At 38.9% G+C, this 26,299-nt stretch overlaps 1 protein-coding gene across 2 annotated transcripts in view; it reads left to right on the top strand.

The window, feature by feature from the left end:
* Nucleotides 1-25,168, top strand: part of ANKRD44 (ankyrin repeat domain 44) — a gene marked incomplete at its 3' end in the record, with an annotated part of 199,775 nt that extends 174,607 nt beyond the window's left edge. The window contains exons 17-27 of one of the 2 annotated variants that reach the window (XM_079710777.1): nt 1,786-1,987; nt 6,242-6,329; nt 7,367-7,484; nt 8,776-8,992; nt 9,979-10,066; nt 16,578-16,661; nt 17,681-17,826; nt 18,305-18,387; nt 20,346-20,428; nt 21,299-21,390; nt 25,110-25,168. In XM_079710777.1, the coding sequence (XP_079566903.1) occupies nt 1,786-1,987; nt 6,242-6,329; nt 7,367-7,484; nt 8,776-8,992; nt 9,979-10,066; nt 16,578-16,661; nt 17,681-17,826; nt 18,305-18,387; nt 20,346-20,428; nt 21,299-21,390; nt 25,110-25,168 (1,260 nt within the window). Of the gene's footprint in view, nt 1-1,785; nt 1,988-6,241; nt 6,330-7,366; nt 7,485-8,775; nt 8,993-9,978; nt 10,067-16,577; nt 16,662-17,680; nt 17,827-18,304; nt 18,388-20,345; nt 20,429-21,298; nt 21,391-23,790; nt 24,275-25,109 lie in introns of those variants that run through there. The other variant, XM_079710776.1, reaches the window with a different exon arrangement.
* Nucleotides 25,169-26,299: the final 1,131 nt, after the last annotated feature.

Here is a 26,299-nt window from a genome sequence, read left to right on the forward strand (position 1 = left end):
TCATCAGCATATGAGTTATTATACTACATATATATGTTTAATATGTAGCATAATAATCATAATCTTTTGCAAAAATAATATAATGAGAGAGTTTTAAAAACAGTTCCTATCAGCACTCTTAAATCTTGTGGGTCATTTAATCTAGTTTTTGTTATTGTTGTGGTTGACATGTACTTGGGAAAAACATTCAAATGGTTTTTTAAAAGATAAGGTGAAATGAGTCCACGTGTTCATTACTTTACCTCCCATTTCTGGAGGTAACCACTGTTAACAGTTTCCTTTGTATCCTTCTAAAATTTTCTATGAATACAGAAATATACATAGATACAGATATGTGTCTATCTGGATATATTTGCTTTTTATAAAATTGCTATATGTACTATTTGCAACTTTTTTACAATTTTTGATAGATTTTTGTCAAATCACCCTCCACAAATGTCACACCATTATATACTCCCACCACCAGAGCATAGATTGCTTTTTTTCACCATGTCTTATCTAATACCGGACATGCCCAAACTTAATCATTGACATTTGGTAGTTGAAAAATAGTACCCTAAAAATTTACATGGTTTTTTTCATATGTGTGTTGACCTTTTATATTTCTTTTTCTGTGAGCTGCCTTTTCATGTCCTTTACACATTTTCCTAGTTTTTAAAATGGTTTGTATAAGTTCTTTGTGTATTAAGGAAATTAGTCTTTTGTCTGTGCTAAGCTGTTTTTCAAATAAATCGTGCCTTGAGTAATTGCTGCAGTAGAAAAACAGAAAGTGCAGGAGACATAAGAGGGAAACTTTGGCTGCTGACGACACTGGGGACAGGCTTTTCCTCTGTCTCCTTCTTTACTTCCCTCCACCAAATCCCCACCCCCACCATATCCTTATCTGTTTTCTTTCTTTTATTTCAATGTCCTTGGCCTTATATGTGCATTTACTTTTTTTTTTTAACCTTATAGACTTAATAAAAATTACCTTTCGGACTTTTCGTTTTGTGTTTTAGTATGAAGCCTCCTAACCTTAATGCAGCATAAGACTTCACAATAGGTCTGAACTTGGCACTGATGTATGGAGTATACTTCCATAATTGTTTTTATATTTTCATTATAATCAATGGAGGAAACAAAGGAGAGAAGAGGAAGCATCAACTATGTATAAGACACTATGCAAATCCTGTGCAATTTTATCTCTTCTCATCTTCTCTGGAAGGCAGCTTTTATTGATCTCCTTTATAGATGAGGAAACAAAGTCTAAGTGAAATTAAGAAACTCACCTAGGATCAGGAGGTTGAAATTTAAAATGTTGGACTGTGGCAGAAGGTCACTACGCCTCTGTTGAATTACAAAGTCCACAGTGTTTTTAGTGTTTTTTTCCCTCGAGATTTAACAGAAAAGCCTCCTGAAAAAATATTCTGATTGCGTTAATAGGTTTAGGACTGAACTAGCGGATGAAAAAATATATTAACTCATTCAGCTATTAGTCTGCATTAGATTATTAGATCAATAGATATAAATATAAGAATACATTGATACATTTAGTACCTTTGGAATAAATTATTTGACAAAAGAGAAAGAACATGAAGGAATGCATATGTGACTGTGAGGTCTGTGCATTATAATTTTTCCACCTAACTCTGATTTTGCCTGTGTTTCAATAAGTATTCCAAGTATCTTTCTGATGTGCTCTTTGGAATGGTCTCCATGCGTGATCTGAGAGCCTTAGCCCCTCACATGGATTGTTGTGGGATTTAAGGTGAGCAAGCATTTGAGCGGTTGGTTTCTCCTTTGCAGGCCTACAATGGGCACCACCAGGCCTTGGAGGTCCTTCTGCAGTCGCTGGTGGACCTGGACATCAGGGATGAGAAAGGCCGCACTGCTCTGGATCTGGCTGCCTTTAAGGGACACACAGAATGTGTGGAAGCACTTATCAATCAGGGTGCATCCATCTTTGTGAAAGACAATGTAACCAAAAGAACCCCACTTCATGCCTCAGGTAGGTCTTGTCAAGAGTCTGGTTACCCTAGTTTTGTGGCCCACTTACAAGTTCAAGTAAAAGGATGGCAGCATTTTCTTTCATCCCAATTCTTAAAATATCTATTTTCTTTCTACATCAAACATGCCTACCCTCTTCCAAAATGCTTTTGGCTTACTGTCCACTTGGTGATAACTGGTATTCTATGGCCAGAGAGCCTCTGGCCTTCCTTCTTTAAAGACAGTTTTTCTTTAGAGCAGTTTTAGGTTCACAGGAAAGTTGAAAAGAAGGTACAGAGATTTTCCACATACCCCCTGTCTCCCACATGTGCATAGCCTCCCCCATTATCAACATCCCTCACCAGAGTGGAACATTTATTACAATGGATGAACCTACATTGACACGCCATAATCATCCAAAGTCCACAGTTTATATTAGGGTCCACTCTCTGTGTTGTACATTCTATGAATTTGGACAAATGTATAATGGCATGTATCCATCATTCTGCCCTAAAAATCCTCTGTGCTGCATCTGGCCTTCTCCTTAACTCCAAAGGGAGTTCTGAACCTTTGGCCAATGGCAGTCACAGAACTTTCTGAGAAAAGGGCAAGGTGTATTGTGATCTTCAGATAAATAACATAGAATAAGATCACACAGCATTTCGAAGCACAAAATGAATGATATTTCACAGCTACTTCATAAAAGGAGTTGTCAGATAGCAATCTACTCAGTACGTTACTGTGCAGCCTAAATGGTACTTCTTCACTTTTGCTCTGATCCTTGATGCATCTGGTGTAAAAATAGGGACTGTTAAAAAGTGCATGTATTTTTCAAGAAGTGAGTAATTTGCCTTTTCTGTGACTTTTCTTCAATATACATAAAATAAAACTGTGTCCAGACACTTCTAGACATATACACAGATGTAAAGGTAATGTGGAAGAGTTTCTAGCTCAGCTAAGGCATAATTTCCTTTGGACTCAGGAATTCAACGATAATGGCCTTTTATCAGGAAAGCAGATAGCATCTTATAAAGAGAAATAACCATGAAATAATGGATGTACTGAGGAAGAAGAGGAGTGAAAGCAGTTTTCGAAAGACTTTATGATTCTTGTACTTGGGAAAATGTTCTTGGAATGTTAGATTTTGTGGAAGTATTGCCATCCACATCCCTGAATTTCCAAACCACTGAAGAAAAACAATATGGAGATTGAAAAACATGGTGTTGCCTAATTATCTGGAAATGATTGTTCCTGGAAAAAACTTTAGCAATGGTTGGTATGGTTAAGTTATAAATTCTTATTTCCCATCATCACATTTAGTCTTTTTGGTCTTTTTGGTATTTATAAGTATTATTATAAAGTTTGGTATTCTAGGCTTTCTTGGTATTAAAGTTTACATTTAGTTCTCCTTTTTAAAGAGTAGTTGCCTATTATTAAGGCAAGCATTGTGCTTTAGTTACCATGTACTTCCTGACAATTACAAAGGGCCTATTTTGATTGTGGAAAATCACCCTTGTGCACAGGTAAACAATGAAGAATAATCACTGTCACTCATTTGCCACTGTGATGTTGGTTGCGGTCCAATGGAGCCCCCTAGTGGTCAAGAGGACTCACTCCATTTGGGTTTCCCTCGTGTCATTCATTAAAAAGATGCAGGCTGTCATTTGACTCTGTTCTCCACAAAATGTCTGCTGTGCAGAAGCTTTAGCCTGTGCTTTGAGAATCTGCTTTTCCAGAATCTCTTCCAGCTCATTTGAGATGCCAGTTTTTTTGTTTGTTTCAAATCCTGAGAGTACTATGAGGAAGAGGAACCAGGATGGATTTTAGAGGGTTTGGCACAGATAGTTGTAGTGACACTTGTGGTCTTTAAGCAGCATGAGAAATGGCTGTCACTCATCGTCGGGGAGGCTGAGCTAGTCTGAAACAAAGCTGGACTTGGCAGTGCACAGCGAAAGGAGATGGTAGCATCTTTTTGTTGGAAGGCAACTGCAGAAAAACATAGTTTGTGGGAAGCCAACGAGAATCCTAGGGCAGCTACACTTTTACGATAAGGGGGAATTATATTTACTGAGGGCTATTAGCTAAGTTCAAAAAGCTACCGTACATGGCCTCACCTCCCACCCCCTCACTGCCCCCCCCCGAAAAAAAAGACACACTACTGGAGAAATTGGTTTGCTCTGCAGCATACTGGATGAGTGATATGAACTTAGATGATTTTCCCCCCTTTTTCTGTTTAGGCAGAAATCAAAATCCTTGGAACCATTATGATTATGAGTATTTAAAGAATATCAAATTGCTATAGAAAGAGGAATCAATCAAAGTATGCTGTACCTCCATTTCATGAGTATTATAAAACACCACCACCTGTAGTTAGCTATAGTCCTCTGCTAATTATTTACTTTTGAGCATACATTAAACCCCTTGCATATTTCACCATTGGTAACAGATTTAATGTGATTTTTAAAACAAAAAACCAAACAACAGCAACAACAATATTTCCACAAAATTTCCTCCTGAGGTACATAAAGGGGACATGGCTGAGCATTCGCTGAATGCAGTGTCTACAAAATGCAGGTATTATTCCTGTAGTTAATTTGAGTGGTGTCGATGAATGTGAGCTAATTCTAATACGTATCGTCCCTGAGAAATGTGTCCTTGTTCAATTAGCCTTCTCTCGTGACTGGCATGCAGTAAAAAGGGCTGTAAAACGCAGCTCTTAGAAGAGCCTCTATCAACCTAACATAGCCACATCTATTCCCTTCTCTCTCCACATCCAGAACGAGGTTAATGCGATGTATTTTATGGCGTTCTCATTGTTCAGCAGAGGAGAGAAGGTCACGCCTGGAATTTTAAACATATTTGTTCCCATCCTACTCCCTGAATGGAAAGCCAGGCCTTTTGTAAGGCTGTGGGTTCCATTCAGCAAGCTGGAGGAAAGTCCCTTACCTCAAGGATTGTCGTCCCCGGAGGTTTGCTTCCGGGCCCTGGGGCACCGCAGCTCCTAAAGGAAGCATCTTGCCTGGTGCTTGCCCTGCCCTGTGTGGGTTCTGCCCTGGCCGGTCAAGGCCAACCCAATGTTGGGGCCACACTTCCTGCCCCTTGCCAGCCCCTACCCGGGGAGCTGGGTGAGGAGGGGCGGGGTGAGGGCCTGCCACACCCCAGTCAGAGGTTGGCAGGGAAGGAAGGGGGGGACAGAGGCGATGGGGTGGGGTGGGTGGGAGGCCGCCGGGAGAAGGCCGAGAAATGAAGGCTTTGATTTGAGGAACTCGGATGGAGGGGTCCTCGAGCTACTGGGGGTCCATCTGTGAGTCTCCTGGGGGTGCCATTCAGTCAATGAGCAGTGAGCCAATGGCTCGTGTACACCTTGCTGGCTTGAGGTTTTGCTTTAAGACACCACTAATCAGTTGGAGCAGAATAACTGCTTCAGCGTCTACCTCAGAATGTAGAATGATGGGGAAGAGAGGTAAGATCTGTTCCCGTCTCCCTTCTTCCCCTCCTGTGCTCACCTCCCCACTCCTCTTCCCTTCTGCCTTCTTTTTAAAAAGGGCTGGAGGCAGGCTAGACACAGGATGATTATACAGAATTGAGAGGCTCTCTTAGAGGAACAGAAAGGATAACTGGAAAGTGGAGAGAGATGATCAGTCCCATAGGAGGAGATAAGAAAGGATGTCCTGGGGCTTCCCTGGTGGCGCAGTGGTTGAGAATCTGCCTGCTAATGCAGGGGACATGGGTTCGAGCCCTGGTCTAGGAGGATCCCACATGCCGCGGAGCAACTGGGCCCGTAAGCCACAGCTACTGAGCCTGCGCGTCTGGAGCCTGTGCTCCGCAACAAGAGAGGCCGCGATAGTGAGAGGCCCGCGCACCGCGATGAAGGGTGGCCCCCGCTTGCCACAACTAGAGTAAGCCCTCGCACAGAAACGAAGACACAACACAGCAAAAATAAATAAGTAAATTAATAAACTCCTACCCCCAACATCTAAAAAAAAAAAAAAAAAAGGAAAGAAAGAAAGAAAAAAAAGAAAGGATGTCCTGCTTAAGGAAAAAAGCCTCTGTACAGCAACCAGGAAAAAAAGTTAGTTGAGGACCAAAGTGCCCTATAGGAAGATGGGTTGGTAACATACACATTGTGTGCTTTGCCCAGCAGCTGGCACGACCTGGAAACCTGGAGATGTCTGTTAGCAACAATTGAAAACCACCCATTTGAAGTCCCAATAAATTTCACTTTGGAGGGATATGTGTGGTCTGTTAAAAGAATGTCCATTATTTTCTTTTTCAGTAATTAATGGTCACACACTGTGTTTGCGGCTATTACTAGAAATTGCAGACAACCCAGAAGTGGTTGACGTGAAAGATGCCAAAGGACAGTAAGTGTTCATGCGCTTGGGGTTGACATTTCAAATCACTGCAGGTGACTGGTTAATTTGTTAAATAGCTAGGAGGGCTGACTGCTGAATTCTAGGTTGGGGGTATATATTGGGGTGAAATTCATGGATGAAGGTCCTAGAATAATGCAGTGGTTTGCACTGGAGTGTATGTCCAAGAAAAATGTGTGCGTGTATATCTTGATGAAAAAACAGCCAACTTTTTATGTCTGTAGCCATGTGCTCTGGCCTTTTTAAAATATCCCCTCCTTTGTTCCTTTCTATCCATTTTTACCCTCTTCTGAAGCTGCTATAGTCTCATTTTTTAAATTAATAACGTAATAGGACAGACCTCAAGAAGTTATCTCCACTGTAAAAATCCTTCATATTTTATCCTTCCTGAGTTTGTTTTTCCCAAGTATTTTCCATCTGTTAGCCCATTCTCCCACCCAGTCTTCTCTTACAAATAGGAAACGCAGAGCAATAGAGCACTAGTGACTCACCCCAGATATATGAGTTCATGTCGAAGCCAAAGCTGGAACCTCACCTCCTGGATCGCAGCACTTGGATCTTTCCTCTCTGGGCTTGCCTGACTTTTCCTTAAGGCAATGAAGCTTTGTTCAAATAAAATCTTGAGCCAAAGTCCGACATAGAAAACCATGAAAGTAGAGCTGCTCTGATAGAAGCAAAAGCATCTCTTACATGTACACACTCCTTACTCAATGGATATTTGGTCAGTGCTACATAGTTCTGAAAATGTTGGAATTCAAATGAACGTTTTGAGGTGGAACCTTCCTGTGCCCCACCCGTATTGATCAGTCCACTGCCGCCATTCCACGTGGCCATTAGAGACCAGAGGCAGATAGCTTGTTCCAAGTGGCAGATAGCAAACTGGGGACACTCAGAAAATATCAAGCAACTGTCAAGAGGGGAGAGAGACTGAGAAAGAAAGAGAGAGATGGAGAGAGGGAGATCCTCTCACTGGAAGTGATGAGTATTTTTTTAATCTTTTTAAAAGCCTAATTTCCCTCTTTTCCTAGAACCCCGCTGATGCTTGCAGTAGCATATGGACACATTGATGCTGTTTCGTTGTTACTTGAAAAGGAAGCAAATGTGGATGCTGTTGACATCATGGGCTGCACAGCTTTACACAGAGGGGTATGTGTATTTTCCTCAGCTTTAGTCAAGCAATGTCATAGTGAGCTTGTTTCTTCTCCCCCTGCCCAGATGAATTTTTAGTAAGAAAATTGTTTCCTGAGATAACCAATTAACCTCAGTCAGCCGAAAAGAAATTACAAAATCTTTTGCAAAGGTAAAACAACGGCAGGTGCTCTTAGGTCCTGCTCTTGAGTTGTTGCCTTTGATTGTGATAATAGATACATGAACACCTACTGTTGGTAGAATTGGTTCTTTCTGATTGCATGCACATCATAGGAAATTTGCAAAAAAATTTTTAAAGCACAAATAAGAAAATCATAATCGCTAGTAATCCCACCTCCTGGAGATAACCACTTTTTGGTGTATATATCACCAATCTTTTTTTCTAAATATAGATTTGTTTTAAATTTTAAAAAGAATACTGAAGATGCTATTTGGAACCTGCTTTTTTTCTCTTAGTAGATCAAGTACCTTTTTCCATTTCACTCAATGTTTTTCCACCCTATCATGTTTCATCCTCCACTGTGTACAGGTGTCATAATTTATTCCAATGATTACCTAGCTTTGAGTAGCCATGCTCTTTTTAATTGTTCTTTATACAATGTAGACCCATTCCCCACCTGAAATACGTATCCTGCTGAAATATGTATCCTGTGGGTAATTCTTCATACACACCTGCTGAACTGTTTTTTTAAAGCATGTCAAATAACCCAAATGAAACAAAAGCAGAAATCGGAAAATTGCTATTTGAAGATGGTGCTGACCACCATGATCAATGAAAAGAAGAGGAACCATGAGTGGTTAATGCCATAATCGTGGATCTTATTTCTTGGGTACTTCCTGCGGGCCGCACAGCAGGCTGAGAGCCTTTACATATCTCATGAGTCCTCACAACGGGCTGTGAGGTCATTATTACTATCCCCATTCACAGGTGGGTAAAGTGAGGCATAGAGAGACAAATTGACTTGTCCAAGCTTTATAAGAGGGAGCCAGAATTTAACTCACATCTTCCTGATTTTAAAGCTGATGCTTTCCACAATATCATGATTCCTTTCATGGTTATGTTTGGAGGGTCAAGAGACGCTTCTAAAATGCTGGTGTTCATACAGACCTTTCTGTTATGAATCCTGCTAGGTTGTCCTGCCTGTCTCCTCCCAAGTAGGACAGAGTCTGTTTCCCTTAAGACCCCGGCGTTATGTCCACTTACTCTGAGCCCAGCCTCCCTTAGCCAACTGCTTCGCTTCCTGAGTCTTCTCAGATTTGTGTTGTGTTTTTCATTGCGATGCATCAGATTATGACAGGACATGAGGAATGTGTGCAAATGCTGCTGGAACAAGAAGTGTCGATTCTGTGTAAAGACTCCAGAGGGAGGACACCCTTGCACTATGCGGCTGCTCGTGGCCACGCCACGTGGCTGAGTGAGCTGCTGCAGATAGCACTTTCCGAGGAGGACTGTTCTTTCAAAGATAACCAGGGCTACACGCCGCTGCACTGGGCTTGTTACAATGGTGAGTTAACTGTCATTGGGCTGAATGCCATCAGACTTCCTGCCCCAACACCACTGTGATCTCAGAGGAGGTGGGAAAAAAGCGTCAAGCTGTAAGCCAGGGTTTCCAATCTTTCTGCATTCAAATACCTCAAAAAAAATACCTTTTTTTTTTTTTGATATTTTTCCCTCCGTGGCTACCACGATGCCATAATGGAGTGAAAATTCACTTTACCCTTTTTGTTGATCAGTAACCTGTAACTCCTAATCAGAACTTCTGATGAACTGAAATACCAGTTTTAATCAGGGTTTCTTCTCTATATGAGACAACCAAGGATCCTACAAGGAATTAAAATAATACAGCTAAAAACAACCAAAACAATATGATGTAATATCTGTCACAATTGACAGCTGGTAGATGCATGATTTATCTTTCAGTATTTCCTTTTTATGTCTCATAGTCTACTTATTAAAAAATACTTATTGGGGGCATACTATTTGCCAGGAACTATTCTTGGTGCCATTTTAAATACTATATAGTGCTTTACAGTCAAAGCCCTTTCACTGGCATTATCTTAAATACTATTTTCTATCACTCACATCTTCCCTTCCCTAGGGTGCATAATTATAAGTGAACCTATTCACATGGGTGAAAGGGAAACTTTCTATTGTAAATATGGGCAAACTGAGGCATACCTATGTTAGGCATCTATCTTTTAAGAGCTGAGAGTAACATAGAATTATTCTGCTCGTAAATGAGGTCTCTTCTCTTTCTCTCCACCAGACCATATGGCCTTCACTGTTTTATTTATTCATTATGTCTCAGAACACCTGTGAGCATAGTTAATAACATTTTGACATTTGGTGAATTTTATTCCATGGAGAATGAATGTTCAGCTAATTCAGGAAAATTCATAGGCCAGAATTCAATACTTAATGAAAAAAATAGATTGAATTAAACAAAGTGTCTTTCTTGGAAGCTCCCTAACTTCTTTTGATTCCTTGCAGGTAATGAAAACTGCATAGAGGTACTTTTGGAGCAAAAATGTTTTCGAAAATTTACTGGTAATCCCTTCACTCCACTACACTGTGCAATGTAAGTAGAAATGCTGGAAGTTAATGGTGTTGCTTGAATTCTTTAAACTACATGTAGAGAAATTGCCTTTTGGGGAAGGAAAAAGGTTTTAGGTTATAGATAAGACCAATATATTCCATTTCACTGCTAAAGGCAAATAGGTCTGATAGCAAAGTGCAGTCCATAATGTTAATGATTTTCTAGGAAATTTTTGTGGAGTGCCATGGTTCCAAAGTGGCTCACAGAACATCTAGGGAAACTGCAGGAAGGGGTGGACTGAGAAACACAGTACACACCTCCTGAAGAGTTCTTCAGATGTACCTCACATCTGTCTGCCAAATTCTAAAAATAAGTTGGGGTTAACAACATATGGCTGTGGATGATTAGAAAGGTATTCTACACCAGTAAGACTTTTCATATGTGGTAATTCTCCATTCTTCATAATGTTGAAATTCTTTTTTGGTAAATGTAATTTTTGCTCCAGTCTCATAGTGTGAACCATTATTTAGAGAATACAGTGACTTTGAGACAGACTTCCATGGTAAGCTTGGGGGGAACATGGTCACCTGGGCCTGTGTTCATCTGGGGGTCCATGTTCACCTGGGCAGTGATGGACAGCCTGGGGGCCCAAGACTTGGGAGTGCTTTGTCTTTACCTCATCTCTGTGCTTCACATGAAGCTGGGTCATTTGATTGGAAAGATATTAGAGGTATAAAGTGGATCAAAAAAGAAGAGATAAGAGATTATGAGTAGGAGTGATTTTAAATCTGAAGAAACATGTCTTCTTCACTTTGGTGTATCTGCAAAACACCTAACATGATGCCTTGTGTAAGTGGCGTGCAATAAACTCCTTCCTGGAAGTAGGGGGTTCTGAAGAAATGCTAGCGGTTACAGAGTGTGTGCCTTTAGAACTGTTAAAATGATTAAAGAAGACTATTGAAGCAAACTTGATTTTACACTTCATGAAGCAGGCAGTCTCCACTCTCAAGAGTTCAGAGAGCTGCCAAGTGGGGCAGGAGACAGGAAGCTTTTACAGGATGAAAAATAGGGAACAAGGAAGAGCAGGAATAAAACTAGCTGATTGGCTGGGGTTACGTATCTGGCTTTATTTGAGGTATCATAGGAATAGGACAAGCACCCATATAACTTGGCGCTCGTGGACTGGCTACCTAGATGGTCTGACCTCTAGGCAGATGGAACATTTACAAGAACATGAAAACTAAAAGTTAAGTTTCGTTTTGCGGACGTGGTTTCTCAGGATCAGCAGCACCTGGCCTACTGAGGAAAGGTTAATGCAAGACCAATTTGACAGTCCCCCCTTTTGATCAGCCTCTGGCCAAGCAAGAGGTTTGAGCAATGATGGTGTTGTAAGTTATTCTCAGTTACCATTGCCTCTTTGTGTTTCGGTATATATTTCACAGGAAATGATATCAGATTCATCATTCCAGTTGGAGAAAGACCATTTGTTGACTGATTGATGGCTGCGTACACTCACCTAAAACCTTGAGAGAACACAACAGACCAGAGAGATAATTATTATTAATAATAGTAAAAGTATTCCTAAGGTTTGCAGGGCAATCTTAAGCCAGGGTCCCCATGAACCAAACCAGCTAGAGTCAAATACGTCAAGAAATGATCCCAAAGAGGGACCTACTTCTTTAAGCCAGTTGGTCTATTTATATATTTCTTGTGACTCTGTTTCCATTTCCCCAGAATTGTTTATTCAGTGAGTTCGTTCCAGAGAAACTGAGGCATTAGCAATCAGAGGGAAGTTTCTGTAGGCAGAACCACAGGATCACCAGCATTGTAGGAAATCCAAAAGGTTGGAGGTTAGATTACCCCCATTTGCAATGGCCTGACATATGTGAACAATGATATATTTTTCCAGGCAAGGGCAAGGCAAAAGGTGGATAAAAAAATCGTAAAGACCTCCATGGTGTAAGAATAAGGAAAAGTGTGGCCAGAGAGGGGAAGAGGAATGGAAAGAAACATTCTTGATCCAACATCTTGGGAGGAAGCAGTTTACTTCCGTGTTAGCTACTTCTGGTCAATTTGATTTTGAGGTCTCTGGCATTTGCCGAGGACTAGGTGTTAGGTGGAGCCTTCTTCAGTTTTGAAATATGCACTCAAAGTTCAACACTTTGTAATTTGGCAGCAGTGTCAGTGGTCAGGAGTACTTGGTAGTGTCTTTTCCATGAATCTCTTTTGCAAAAGCATCAGAGTAAAACAATTAACTGTCTACAAATGACAAAAGACTTAAAAATGCCTGTGGTTAAAGATCTGATGAGAGTTCATTATAATGGAATTAACAAGAAAATTTGGTTATTTCTGTGACACACAACATTTAACTGGAATAACTGGATAACTGGAATTATGACCGATAACATTATACCAGGACATACCAGATTTTTAGGAATTTTATACAATTTCTGGAACACATATAGATAACATAGACCCCTACAAATATAACCTAAGAAGGTTAAACATCACTTCTTATTTGACAGTGCTTCCTATGTAATTTAACATGTCAACTAAGCATAATTAGTTTAACATTTCTCTTTTGATAAGGAAAGAGAACAAATCTTTTGAGATATTCTAGGGGCCCTGTGGAAAAATCCCAAAGTTAGTTTAAGACTTTATTTAGAATTTGATTTTAGGAAGTTTATCAGAATATCAAAAGCTTTTAAAATGTTTGATCAAATAGGATCATAGGTCACTGTGAAACAATACTTAATTATCCATTTAACCAAAGTGACAGTTAAAGACTTCAAAGGCAAATATAGAACATTACATAGTAGTTAAAAACTGAAACAAACACAAACCTTAGTTCTGTTAATATTGAGAAGACTGGTTTTTCTTAAGTAAGACCGGGTAAAGTCAGTGTGAAGCACAGTAAATTATTTTGGTGAAACACAAAATCTTTGCTTTTCAGGCAGATTATTTAAAAGGTAAAGAAAAACCTTTGTTTTATAATTTCTTATTAAGAGCACACGAATAATCTTTTAAAAAAAACCAAAACTTTGCCTTTTTAACAGAGAGAAAACCAAATTCTAATTTTGCTTTACTGTACTTTTGATATTAAAACTCATTTTTTATCGTAGTGTTTATATGGACATATATACGCTACCAAATGTAAAATAAATAGCTAGTGGGAAGCAGCCGCATAGCACAGAGAGATCAGCTCCAGTGCTTTGTGACCAGCTAGAAGGATGGGATAGGGAGGGTGGGAGGGAGGGAGATGCAAGAGGGAGGAGATATGGGGATATATGTATGTGTATAACTGATTCACTTCGTTATAAAGCAGAAACTAACACACCATTGTAAAGCAATTATACTCCAATAAAGAAGTTTTAAAAAAAGAGGATCATAAAGATTAAAAAAACCAAAACAAAAAAAACAAACTCATTTTTTAAAAACTTAAGTCTATTCCAATCTTAGCCAACTCAACCACGCGTAAATTTCCTTTTCCAAGATTCCTTTCCACAAATCTTCTACAACTTTCTTACATCCAGTCAGATTTTGTCCTATTTTTCCCCTTTTTTCCAATTCTGGAATAACCAGTCATTTTACTTTAAGGCAAAGTTACTTTCTCTTTTCCCTTACCAAAACAAAATAAAATGAACAAACAATAACAAAAATGTCCTTCATACGTTTTCTTATCCAAAACATATATTCTGCTTTCCTACCTACTTTTCATATACAGTTGTTTTCTTTCACCCTTATGTCTAATTAGTTTTAATTGACTAAAATTATTAACCCTAGAATCCTTAATTTTAAATCTTAAAACTAAGAAATAAGCAATTGTGGTCTGTGTTACACTAGCACTCTGTGGATTGGCAAATTTATGAATACACTTCATAATTTTTAAAGTATATTCTTCCTTATAGTAAATTTTTCAGCATGGCACAAAACATGTTTACTAATAGAACCAAATACCTTAGGCCCTCTGTAAAAGGAAGCCAAAAGTGGATAAACTTATGTTGAGTAAGTTTCAGTATTTTATCTTATTTGGAAATGATCTAGATATTCAATGAATATCCATTATTTAATTTATCTCAGTGTAGCTTTAAGGTTTCAACTTACCAAAAGCATTTTGGAAACTATTTAAAGTAAACATACCATAAAGCATACTTGTTGAAAAGTTCATTTATAAACTTTTTTTTTTATTAGTCTCTGCTTTACAACAAAGTGAATCAGTCATACATATACATCTGTTCCCACATCCCCTCCCTCCTGCGTCTCCCACCCTCCCCATCCCACCCCTCCAGGCGGCCACAAAGCACCGAGCCGATCCCCCCACGCCACGCGGCCACCCCCGACCATCCATCCACCCCACGCCCGGCAGTGTATACACGTCCATGCCTCTCCCCTGCCCCGTCACAGCCCCCCCCCATATCCCCAAGCCCACCCCCAGTAGGTCTGTGTCTCTATTCCTGTTTTACCCCTAAGTTCTTCATGACATTGTTTTTTTTCTTAAATTCCATATATATGTGTTAGCATACGGTATTTGTCTTTCTCTTTCTGACTTACTTCACTCTGTATGACAGACTCTAGGTCTATCCACCTCATTACAAATAGCTCAGTTTTGTTTCTTTTTATGGCTGAGTAATATTCCATTGTATATATGTGCCACTCATTTATAAACTTTTATCTTACATCTACTTAATTTACAGTTCTTAACAATTATGTTTAGATTACTCATGAAAATTTCATGAGACATTAAACAACTAACCATCCTCTTAGGTTATTTTTCTTGCTGACAAATTCTGTAACAGAGATAACATGGGCTTACTTGACTTTTAGTAAACCTAGGTAGAATAAAAGTTGTATGTCTGCCTTATATTTAATTCTGATAAGTCTAAAGACATACCTGTTTTAATTAAACCAAGGATTTGCGTAAAACCTTCTAGGACAGTCTTTTTTCCAGTTTCCCTGTTGATTGCAAATGAGACACCAGTCTCTGGTGTTTTGATGACCGTGCAACAGTGTTTTAGGTTTTTGCCCTTGGAATTGTTGCAGCTGTAAGGTCAGTAACTTTGAGAAGACTTTTTGCTTATGGTCTTGTAGCCTCTTCAGAATGGAAAGGCAATTCAGGTAGAGGATTAGTAGACCCTGAGTACTCAGGTAAAGGAGGGCAGAGGGGAGTAGTAGGGTCACATTTGTCTTATAGTCTTTTGTTTTAGGTACCTCTGCATCTTTAATTTTTCATTAGCCTTTTGCAATAAATCTTTCAGTAAGGCTATTTTGGAATCTTGAAGCCTTCTGGGGGCTTCTGCATACCAATTAAAATAAGTATTCCATTCTGTTCGTTGATTTGGGAACGCTTGCTTTCAAGGGCACTTCTTAAATGAATAATCTTGTCTAACTGGAACTTACAGCATCTAGGACCACAGTTCTTAGACAAAATAAACAGGTGTGCTGGAAGGTAGAGCACAGTTTTTTGAAACTTGCAGATTCTATTTCTTTAGCTAAGCCTGAGTTTCTTGGAGCCAAATTAATACCTAAGAGATGTGCTGCTGGGTTGAGGATTTTGTGGTGTTTTACAACGTACTTCATAGCATACAAATTTTCTTGAGGTTTTTGGGTGACCTAGTGTCAATCTAAACCATTCCATGACCAACTTCACCCAGCACAGGAGAATTAGATTTAGGTGCAAGCTCTCTAACAGCTTTTCAGTGCTTGATCCGTGCCCACCAATTTTGAGGCTTTGGCTTCTGAGAGGCTCGTTAACGATAGATCTATTGCTCTTTTCACAAGAAGATTTCTTTATAGTGGCAGATGCTCTAATGGCTTTCAGTGGTCTAACTTGTGCCCACTTAGATTTTGATGTGCCATTGGTCAAGCCTGTCTGAATCCCTTATCTTATTTCCCCATGTCCCCCAGTGGTTTGTGTTATGGACTTACCTCGAGGTCCACGATGGTCCTTTGGCTGCTGCCCCCTGCTATGGACTCCCAATATAATTGTCCCAGAACCTTTCCAGGATCCTAGAAGCTCTCTGGGAATTTTAATAAACCCTTTATTTTAATAATTTTTGGGTAAAGTTTGTTTAGATTGGAAAGCTGCACGCAAGTGAGCAAAGCTCAAATCTAAGAGTGACTCACCCATGGCCCTTGATAATGACAAGAGGAACGGTGAACTCAAAGGGTTCAGCAGGCACCTTGTCTGTGTGTCTTTCTTGCAGGCTGTTAGTAGTCAGCTTTGAATCTTATTCTCATTGGCAAAACTGTTAAAATGATTAAAGAAGACAATTTAGGTGATACAAAGTTTATTTAATAGTTCCTCAGGCAGGCAGTTCTGAGAATTCTTGAGAGTAGAGACTACCCACTTCATAATGTGTTAGAGAAAGTTTATTTGTATGACCTAAATTGTCTTCTTTAATCCTAAATTAAACACAGACCACAGATATTTGCATCAGATTTTTTTTAATGTGTCAGATTATTAAACATATAGTGCATAGGAAGATGGAGTAGGGGGGATATATAATTTTTTAGAGAGCAAGATTTTAAAACTTGAAATCTATTTTCATTTTAGAATAAATGATCATGAGAATTGTGCATCCTTGCTACTTGGGGCCATAGATTCCAGTATTGTCAATTGTAGAGATGACAAAGGCAGGTAAGTGATCCTAGGATGGCATGGCTCTTGTCTTGATGAATCTTAGTCTGCTTTGTGGTTGCAGAGTGGCCAAACATCTATGTTTTTTAATTGAAAAAGTAATAGAAAAGCATGGTTTTAAAAAATTAAGTATAATAAATGATATATAATTTAAAGAAATTACCCTTTTAGCCCAGAAACCCCAACCTCTTCCACTGAGAAATCCACTTTAAACTGTTCTTTCTAAATTTTTATATTCTCCCAAATATTTTCTAGACATAGCTACAAAAATATATAAATATATATATGCTTCTATTCTTTTTATGCAAATGAGAACATTCTACAGAAATGCTCTGCTTTTAGCATATCTTGGAGATCTTTCCATACCAGAACGTATGTATTTACCATATTCTTATTAAAGCTGCATATTATTCCATTGACTGGATATGTTATAATTTAATCAGCCTGTTCTGCTTTGAAGAATATTTGGTTGTTTCAAAATTTTGGTATTTTAAAGAGTGGTGCAGTGAACAGTCTAGTACATTTGTCTGTTCACATGACCAAGTGTATCTGGGTGATAAAGTCCTAGAAGTGGAATTTTTTGGTTCAAAGGTCATAGTGTTTAATTTTGATAAATCATGCCAAATTGTCCTCCCAAAGAAATCAACTATTCACCTTAAATGATGTAGGCTTTTTTAAAAATAGCCAATTGTCTACACATTTAAGGCTTAATTTTGGAAGTATGTTTATCAAAGATGAGAGAGAAGTCACTGGAACCCAAGATTAAAGGGTCAGTAAAGATGCTAATTGTATTATCAGGGCCACTTCCTATACCCCCCAAATCTAGTGGTGCCGTTCACATCGGTGACACTTCATTGTCCACCCTGAATAGCCTCTGGGGGAGCCTGATCACCATTTCTGTAAGCTGATAAGTTTTAAATCCCTAAGACAATACCATGCACATGTTTCTCAGGCATATATAGAAAGAGAGTGTGTTAAGTTTACAGGAAGTTAAAATCGTACTTGTTTTAAATCGTTAGGACACCACTTCATGCAGCCGCATTTGCTGATCATGTGGAGTGCTTGCAGCTTCTTCTGAGACACAACGCTCAAGTGAACGCAACAGACAGTTCAGGGAAAACAGCACTGATGATGGCTGCTGAGAACGGGCAGGCCAGCGCTGTGGGTACGTGCTTGATTTGCGGACTTCGAGTTTATGCCTATCCAAAACCAAAGGCATGTAAAATCGAGCAATTGGTCATCTTCTTGGTTTATACATGTGAAAAAAGACCAATGTTTTATTTAGGCCACCTGATCTACCTGCTAGTCATCTTCAGTCCCCTGTTAACTTGGTTATTGATGGACTTTGTCAAACTGAGCCAACCTTCTGCAGTGAAATCTCTCAACATTTAGAAACCAAATAGAACAGGATCATTTTATCTGGAAATAACAAAATTGTAAAGGGAATTAAAATTAATGCCTATGGACCTTGGATTTGAATAGGAGAGCTATGGCAATAAATTGCTCCTTTTTTCTTCAATAATATTAAATATGATTATGTGAGCTGTACAGATTTAAATGTGTTATTGTTTTGGTAGTAACTTCTCCAAAATGCGTATAATTAACACGTAGTCTGAGTAACTTTCTTTTGGCTTTTTCTGCAGATATTTTGGTGAACAGTGCCCAGGCTGACCTGGCTGTAAAGGATAAGGACTTGAACACACCCTTGCATTTGGCTAGTAATAAAGTATGTAAATGAATTTGAAACACTGTTATTTAGTATAATAATAATAATGATAATAACAATAATACCTAAATCTATCTATCTCAGAAGTGTGTATTGTGGCTCTTAATTAAGATGTCTGTTGTCACTCTCAGTGGAACTGAAGGGGGCAAGCAAAGGGCAGACGCACACAAGGGTTGAGGGGCTATGCCTTTCATGGCATTTGCCACTTGAAGTCTTGCCACAGTCTGGCTTGAAGCTGCCACTGTATCTGTCTTCATGGTTGTGGCACCACATTTTGCTTTTAAACGCAGGTTAGGAGCTCAGTTATCAGTTCCACATGCTTTCATTTTGTTCCACTTGAAGACATTGTAATAACACAGCCAAAAAAATACTCTCCTATAAGGCAAATAAATGTACTCATGTATGCTTTATTCTCCCCTTTTTTCTGGTGCATAGTTCAATGCAAAGAATGTGCTTGTTTTTTTTTTAATAGCATTGTGTTCACATATAGCTCAAGGTTCCTGCTTCTGTAAAAGATAAATGTATGATTTTATGAGAGTGGGATCATACCGTTTGACAACCTGCTTTTGTTACTGAATCATATATTATGAATATCTTTCTTTTAGACATCATATATTATAGTGTTTTAGAAGATGTGTGGTATTCTGCCTTAGGGCTGTGCCATCCTTTATTCAACCCATCCCCTATTGTTAAACATTTACTTGTTTTCAAATATATGCTGCTATAAATAATGCTAAGTGTAGATAATAATAATCTAAATAAATTCCTATATGTGAAATTAGTGAGTCTAAGGCTATGAACATTTTTAAGACCAAATTGCCCCGTAATAAGGTTACAACCATTTACCCTCCTCCAGCAGTACATCAGAATGAAAACTCCATGGACACTTCTAAAATTATCTTTAAGTGTCTCTCTTATAAGGCATTATAATATGATGCCAGTTATCACCAGTGATGGTGGTTTGTTTCAATATAGTTGTAGTATTAAAGGTGTTATCTATACCCAGTGGTACCAGAAGTCTCAGCTATTCCTTTCATTGGTTGCATTTTCTCATTTCATGCTCTGAGAAGCCTTTGGATGCCACAAAAAGTGCTCAGGTTCATGAAATTCATTTCAAGGTTTGTGTTTTTGTGAGTATAAGTACAGTGCTTTCCAGACTTTATTGTGCAAATGAATTGCCTGAGGATCTGGTTAAAATACAAATTCTAATTTAGGAGGGCTGGATGGGAGCCTGAGATTCAACATTTCTAACTCCCAGGTGAAGCTGATGTTGCTGGTCTGTGGGCCACATTTCGAGTATCAAGGGTTTAAGAAGTGGCGACCCCTTAACAGGGCACTAGGCCTGAAGTTGTGAAAAGTGTCTCTGATTCATCAGTTGATTTAAAAAAAATTATCAACCATCATTAGTCATAAGATACAGAGGTATCTTCTGGATGAGGAAGAAAAGAATGACCTTTCCTGAAAAAGATTCTCTTCATAATATAAGGCAGCCAGTGATGATGAATGATACAGATAACAGATACAATGGGAATTCCAGTGATAGGATCACTGAGGTGGTATTTGAAGGCTTGAGAAAGGATATGGGACTTGACTTGTGTTTAAAAAGCATTGTTGAAGAATTTAAAGGACACTCCGAATTCTACTCTCTGTTTACCAGCTGACCTAGCTGAGCTAGCTTCTGCTTCAGCTCTCTGGACATTAATTCTAAAAGTTATCTTAGAAATAACTATATTTTAGATCAGATTTATATTAATCAAGTCCTAATAGACCTTATTTAGAATCTTTGAAAATCTAAGGCTGTTTAATAACCATTTGCTTTCAGAAGAAAAAAGAATTACTCAGAAAATAGCCTGTTTTGTTGTTAGGGCATACATTTTAAATTTAAAGCATAATGAAGTGATTTTTCGAGAACTTTTCTGTATCTCTGTCCCATGTTTCTTATCTTTTTTTTTTAATAGGGTCATGAAAAATGTGCCTTGTTAATACTTGACAAGATACAAGATGAGAGCCTTATTAATGCAAAAAACAATGCACTGCAGACGTAAGTGTGGCTACTAAAGTTTGACTAAGTCCCAGATTCATAGTCATTTATTCAACAAACAATAAGAATTTGCTGTATGCCAGGCTAGAGCTGGGAATGCAGTGGTGAAAGACACAGACCTGGCTTCTCCTTTGTGAAGTTTAAGGTCACATAGCTACAAATGGAAAACAAGTTTTATAAATCAGGTTCCCAGAATACATTTGAAGCATTTCTAAGCTATTTTCTTAATTATATTTTAATATAATTCAGTGTAATCCTTAGCGTGAAAGACCTGAAAGCTGCTTCATTTTCCATTTGGGGAAATTACCTATGCATTCGTTTTAAGGGCAAATGAATATTAGGATTTTTTTTTTCATTAAGATTCTTAAGCAGCATAGCAGAATATATTGGGTATAATATTATTCTTTAAGGTATTCTCAATTCAATAAAACATCATTTAGTGTATTTAGTAATAAGGAGGTTTAAGATTATGTAATATGGGTGATAGCGATACCAGTCATACTGATGAACTGTGTGAAAAAGTGATTCAAATGCTGACCTAGAAAGCAAAGGGTAAAGAACTTTCTAGAAAACACACCAGAGCTTGAGTTCTTCTTCTGGCTTCTTGTGTCCTGTCACTAAGGTTGTTTGAGGTGTAGAGTATTTGTAATATCTGCAGATAAATTTGGGCCAACGTGGAAGAACAGTTGGATCATTAGCACCTGGAAAAGATGTGGTGCACAAATATCTTTTTTTGAAACAGTAAAAATATTCATGTGCTATTTATAGATTCTCAAGTCTTTTCTTCCTTTTAGCCACTCAGACTACCCAAAATGCCACATTCTCACACAAATATATATCATAGTTGATGCTCGTTGTTGTCTTTTTTAGACCCCTCCACGTTGCTGCGCGCAATGGCTTGAAGGTAGTCGTTGAGGAACTGCTAGCCAAAGGGGCCTGCGTACTTGCTGTAGATGAAAATGGTAAGTGGAAAAAGTAAGCCATTACTGCAGATACCACGCACCTGCAATGAAGCCAGAGGAGAATGAGAAAGCCAGGAGCTAGATAAAAAGGCAGTGAGAACTCCCTTCCCCTTGGAAGTTCCCTGTGTGTGAGCAATCAAACAAGGATAATTTGTCCTGTCTGTCGTTGTAAGACATATAGTCTCCCTGCAGCCCCCCAGTGCCTTCCATGTGCATGTAATGTCAGCAGCTGGTCTCAAACTCCTCAGCGTGGTGGTTAAAATATGTTAGACACACTCAAAAACTTTCAGCTTGACATTCAAACCCAATTCTAACTGCATATGCTGAAGAGTTAGGGATCATACATGTCATGAGTGCATGCTCAAGGGCTCGAATTAAAACAAAATCTTTGTATTTCAGTTCATTCTGAGATCAAACCTCTTATTATTATTTTTTAAAGAACAGACCAGAACTCATATTTCCAGTATGGATATTTGGGGAACATGAGTAAAATTTTTAAATTAACATTTAGGCTTGAAAGCTTCTTCTGACCTATAGCACGTTCCGTTTCTAAATGAGCTAACTCTTAACAGAAGCTTTCTGCTCTGCTTCCTAAAAACTTTTGAAAGCTAGTGAATATGAGAATTGTATTAAACTACCATGCCTCTTAACCTTGGGGAGCAAAAGAGGAACTTCTGGATATTTATGAATTAAGTAATTTTTTGAATGTGGCATTAATTGTAGCATTTAATTAAAGTATTTTAAAATGTATTAACATAACTCAATTAACTGCTTATTACAGGTATTGGAATTAGCAGCTCATGCCTATTTCTCAGAAGTAAGCAGCCATATGACATCATTAGCTAACTCCTATTAGTTTTGGTTTTGCAGCCCCATTTATCCTAGCATGTACCCCGCTCTGTCCCCAACCTGACTCATGTAGGAGGTGCAGAAAGTTCTCTATTACTCCATCTCCTTGGTCCTCCTGCCTCACCCTCCCCCACCTTCTTATCGTGACCATATATATATATATACCTTATCACGACTATATATATATATATATATATATATATATATACACACACACACACCTTGGGGTTGGCATGTAGAGGCCCACAGTTTTGCTGCAAAATGACTAAGGAGACCAGAATAAACTAGTGTAAGTCTGCTGTATCTGAAGCTTGTCCAGCCCACAGCAACCTTAGGAACAAGAGCCCCAGGCCTATAGAACTACAGCCTGTGTCAGAGCTTAGCTACATCCCAAAGGTCTAGGAACATTTGGGACAATTTTGTACAGCACTACAATATTAATTTCTTTACTCATCACGGACCTTTGTGGAATGGAATGTTAAGATATCTGTCCATTCTTGTTTGTTTTCATACCAGGGAAGGGAATCATCTGTTAAGCGGGGGAGAGGAGCAGAAATCAGGCCAAGTGCTGATAAACAATACAGCAAAAAATTAAGTTTTATTGAGCCAGTGCCTCTGAATAAATGAGCGAGTGGTTGGTAGGAAGTTTAGCCAGCACAAGGGGCTGGAACCCCTTTCCAGCCAGTAGAATAAAGGTTGAATAAGGGTAGATGGAGTCAAAGACTTTGTCTGCCTCCCCATGGCACCTGCTTCGTGAGTTGAGATAATTTTCTTTTCTGGACTGGACCCATCAAGTCGAAATGGCAGAGAATGACAGCTCTATGGCAAATAGCAATTTCCCCACATCTGTTACATTTAGGACTTGGGACTTTGCCTGGTGGTGTTGATATTACTTAAAATTCTGTTTAAGTTTCTTTTAAATGATAGTACATTTCATCACATACAACAAGTGCTTTCCTGTGTCTGATCTACTCAACTTATTCCATTTCTCCAGAACCAGTTACCTGTGCATACTTTATATAAAGTATACATGAAGTGACAGAATGGTGTTACTGACTCTTATAGACATCTGATTCTTGACATCCTTTCTAATCTGACACACGATTACCTACAGTGGAAAGTCATTGTTCTCAGAATGAGAGTGCTCTGGCCCCAGCCCGAAGCGCATGGTGTGTGCATGTGCTCTCAGGTGGAAACATCTTTCTGATTGTCCTGTGGCTGTTTCTTGTGGAATTGTGTCCCACCCCCGTCCCCTCGTGTTTCTGTTCACTAGATGAAGACTGAAATTCTGCCTAACTTCAGATAATATAATGCTTTGTTGTCACGTAAGCAGTAAAAAAAAAAAGGAACCTTCCATCCAATGTCTCCCACTCCCAGTCCCCTCCAGCCTCACCCTCAGCATGACTTGTGGGAAATAACTCCTTTGCCTGGCATGATTTCTAACTTGACATACATCTCTGCGTATGAAGTCATTCGAGATGTACTGTGGGATGCTCACACCACCTCTGGATTGCCTGGACTAACCACTGCCTTGTCTGCATTTACGCCCAGGTCATACCCCGGCCCTGGCTTGCGCTCCTAACAAAGACGTGGCTGACTGCCTGGCCCTCATTCTGGCTACCATGATGACTTTTTCTCCTTCCAGTACCATGACGGCTGTCAACTTCGTTTGTTTTAAAAAAGACAGTTTGAGCAGGACGACCCTCTCCAACCTGGGTAGCATGGTTAGCCTGTGCAGTAACAACGTAGGCTCGGAGGATGGGTACAATGAAAATGATTCTGATTCGGAAACGTTTTGACTTTGGACTGTAGAAGCTTTTCCTTGATCACCCATGTTGGAGCAAGGGAAAGAAGCTTGAATTCCAGGTTTATGTTGTGTTCAAGTATCATTATGGGCCCGAGCTTCCAGAAGCCAGTAGAGAAGGAATTAATTAAACCGAGGGAAGGCAGCTAGGCTGTAGGGCAAAGCACTCACACAGATGGGCCTCGATTTTGCTTTGTTTCATATTTTCCTTAGATCTGAGATACTTCTGTGAAAGCCTACCTCTCATTTTAAGTAAGGAATAAAAAATGCATTGAATTCTTTTTCTTTGTGGATAATGCAACTGAGAGGGAACTGGTCTCTAAAAGATTTTTTTTCGTGTACTCACTCGACAGTGAGTTCTCAGAAGTGTATCAACATGACATTCATGTCCCCCAGGAGGGAAGGGAATGGCTGGATAGGAAATGCCTCCAACCTCTTCTCACTTTGATGTTTACTTCCTTACTAGAAGCCAAAGGTAGAGGTGTTCATCTTCAGAAATAATGCCTTCATCTTCAGAAATAATCTTTTTAAAGGAGTCCAATTATTCATATCCTATCTATAGTAAGCACTTAAATATCCAGAACTTCTTTTTGAGGATTTTTGTTAAAGTTGCCAGATGAAGGGAAAAGTTCACTGGAAATTGAATTTGCTTTTTTCATTTAACATAAATGTAGCACTCAGTGATCCCCATAACAAGCCTGTGACTAATTTTCACCCGAGTGGTCAAATCCAAATCTCTCCAGTAACATTTCAGGTGAAGATTATATTGCACCAAAACTTTGAGACATATGCAAATATAATATGAAACTACCCTTTATTAATTTGTCTGTAAATCAAACTACTAACTTTATGAAAACATAAGAACCATCAGTATTGCTCATCAATAGTAAAATGTTAAATGCGCTTCTCGGTCAAAGTCATGCCCCAGTGAGTGGAAGTGTGACTCCAAAAGGGAGCAAAGTGAAAGCACGATGTAGAAATGGGCAATGTGGAAATTAAGGCCAATTAAAGTTGCTTGATGATGAAATCACCATAGTGAATACTGTGTCTGCTCCCTCTGCCAAAGCTTCTAGGTCAAATGGACCCCGTTCCACACCTGGAATAGCTGTACAAAAAGAAGAATGAGACTCTTTAGATTATGCACATACACATGCACACGTATATGTATGTATTTATATATATATGTCTGTAGTTCGTCAACCAGCTATCCACGAGGACCAAAATGCTTCAGTCTAAAATGGAAGATTTAAATTGTTTTCCTTCGAAGTGGAAGTGAGAACTGAAACAGCTTTTCTGTGGAGTTAAAATGTAATCTTTTTGTGTAAGTCTTTGTTGTGTTTTATATTTCTTATGACACAGATTTCTAGTTGATGGCTTAACATTTGTAACTGATAATGTGTTGACTACAGCTTATTTTTTTGCCAAACTAGAGAAAATGTTCATATACTTTTGATGTAAATGTGTTTGTATTTATTTGAAATGAAACAAATGCCGAGGGAACATCCATTGTTTGTTCTCTGTTTTAATTCCTACTTGTCTTACTTGGAATCATGAAAAAGCCGGAAAATACACAGGACTCTCCCTGGGCTGGCCCGCAGTCCTGGGGCCAAGCCCAGCAGCATTTCCACTCCTAAGGCTTCCAGCCAACCCTCAGGTTCTTCCACGTTGGTCGGAAAGGGGTAAAACATCCGTGGCTCAGCCCGTGTGTAGCCAGCTCAGAGCTTAAAAGACACTGCAGTCCTGTGATCTTCTACGAGATGAAAACTGAAGTGTGTACTGGATCATATGCCCAAAAGTGGCCCAAAGAAAGATATAGAAATTATCCTGAATACGCTGAAAATTTCACATGATCCCAGCAACCTAACGGGAAACTATGTCAGTGTGTGGGCACATGTACCAAGAAGAGAAATAAAAATCACCAGCTCATGCTATTTTCCACTTGAGGAAGAGACAGGAAAGAAACATGTTGCATTAAGGTAGTGCTCTCCGACATTTTATAATCGATTCCATTTTCACCCTGAAAATTTCTATCTTATAATATATGTGAGATATTTTTAAAACAGTGTTCTATCATGTCTGGATCAAATACAGATACTGTATTATATATTTCATCTAATTGTAAAAGACTTTAATCTTACTCTGTAATATCCTGGATTTAATTAAAAACTCATGCTGGGTTCTTCACAAATGAGAACTTGTTCAAAGGACTTCTAAGAACTGGTGTTAATTTCATTGAAAAATTTTGACACCACCATA

Source organism: Hyperoodon ampullatus (assembly GCF_949752795.1).
Source record: "Hyperoodon ampullatus genome assembly, chromosome: 8".
Taxonomy (NCBI): domain Eukaryota; kingdom Metazoa; phylum Chordata; class Mammalia; order Artiodactyla; family Ziphiidae; genus Hyperoodon; species Hyperoodon ampullatus.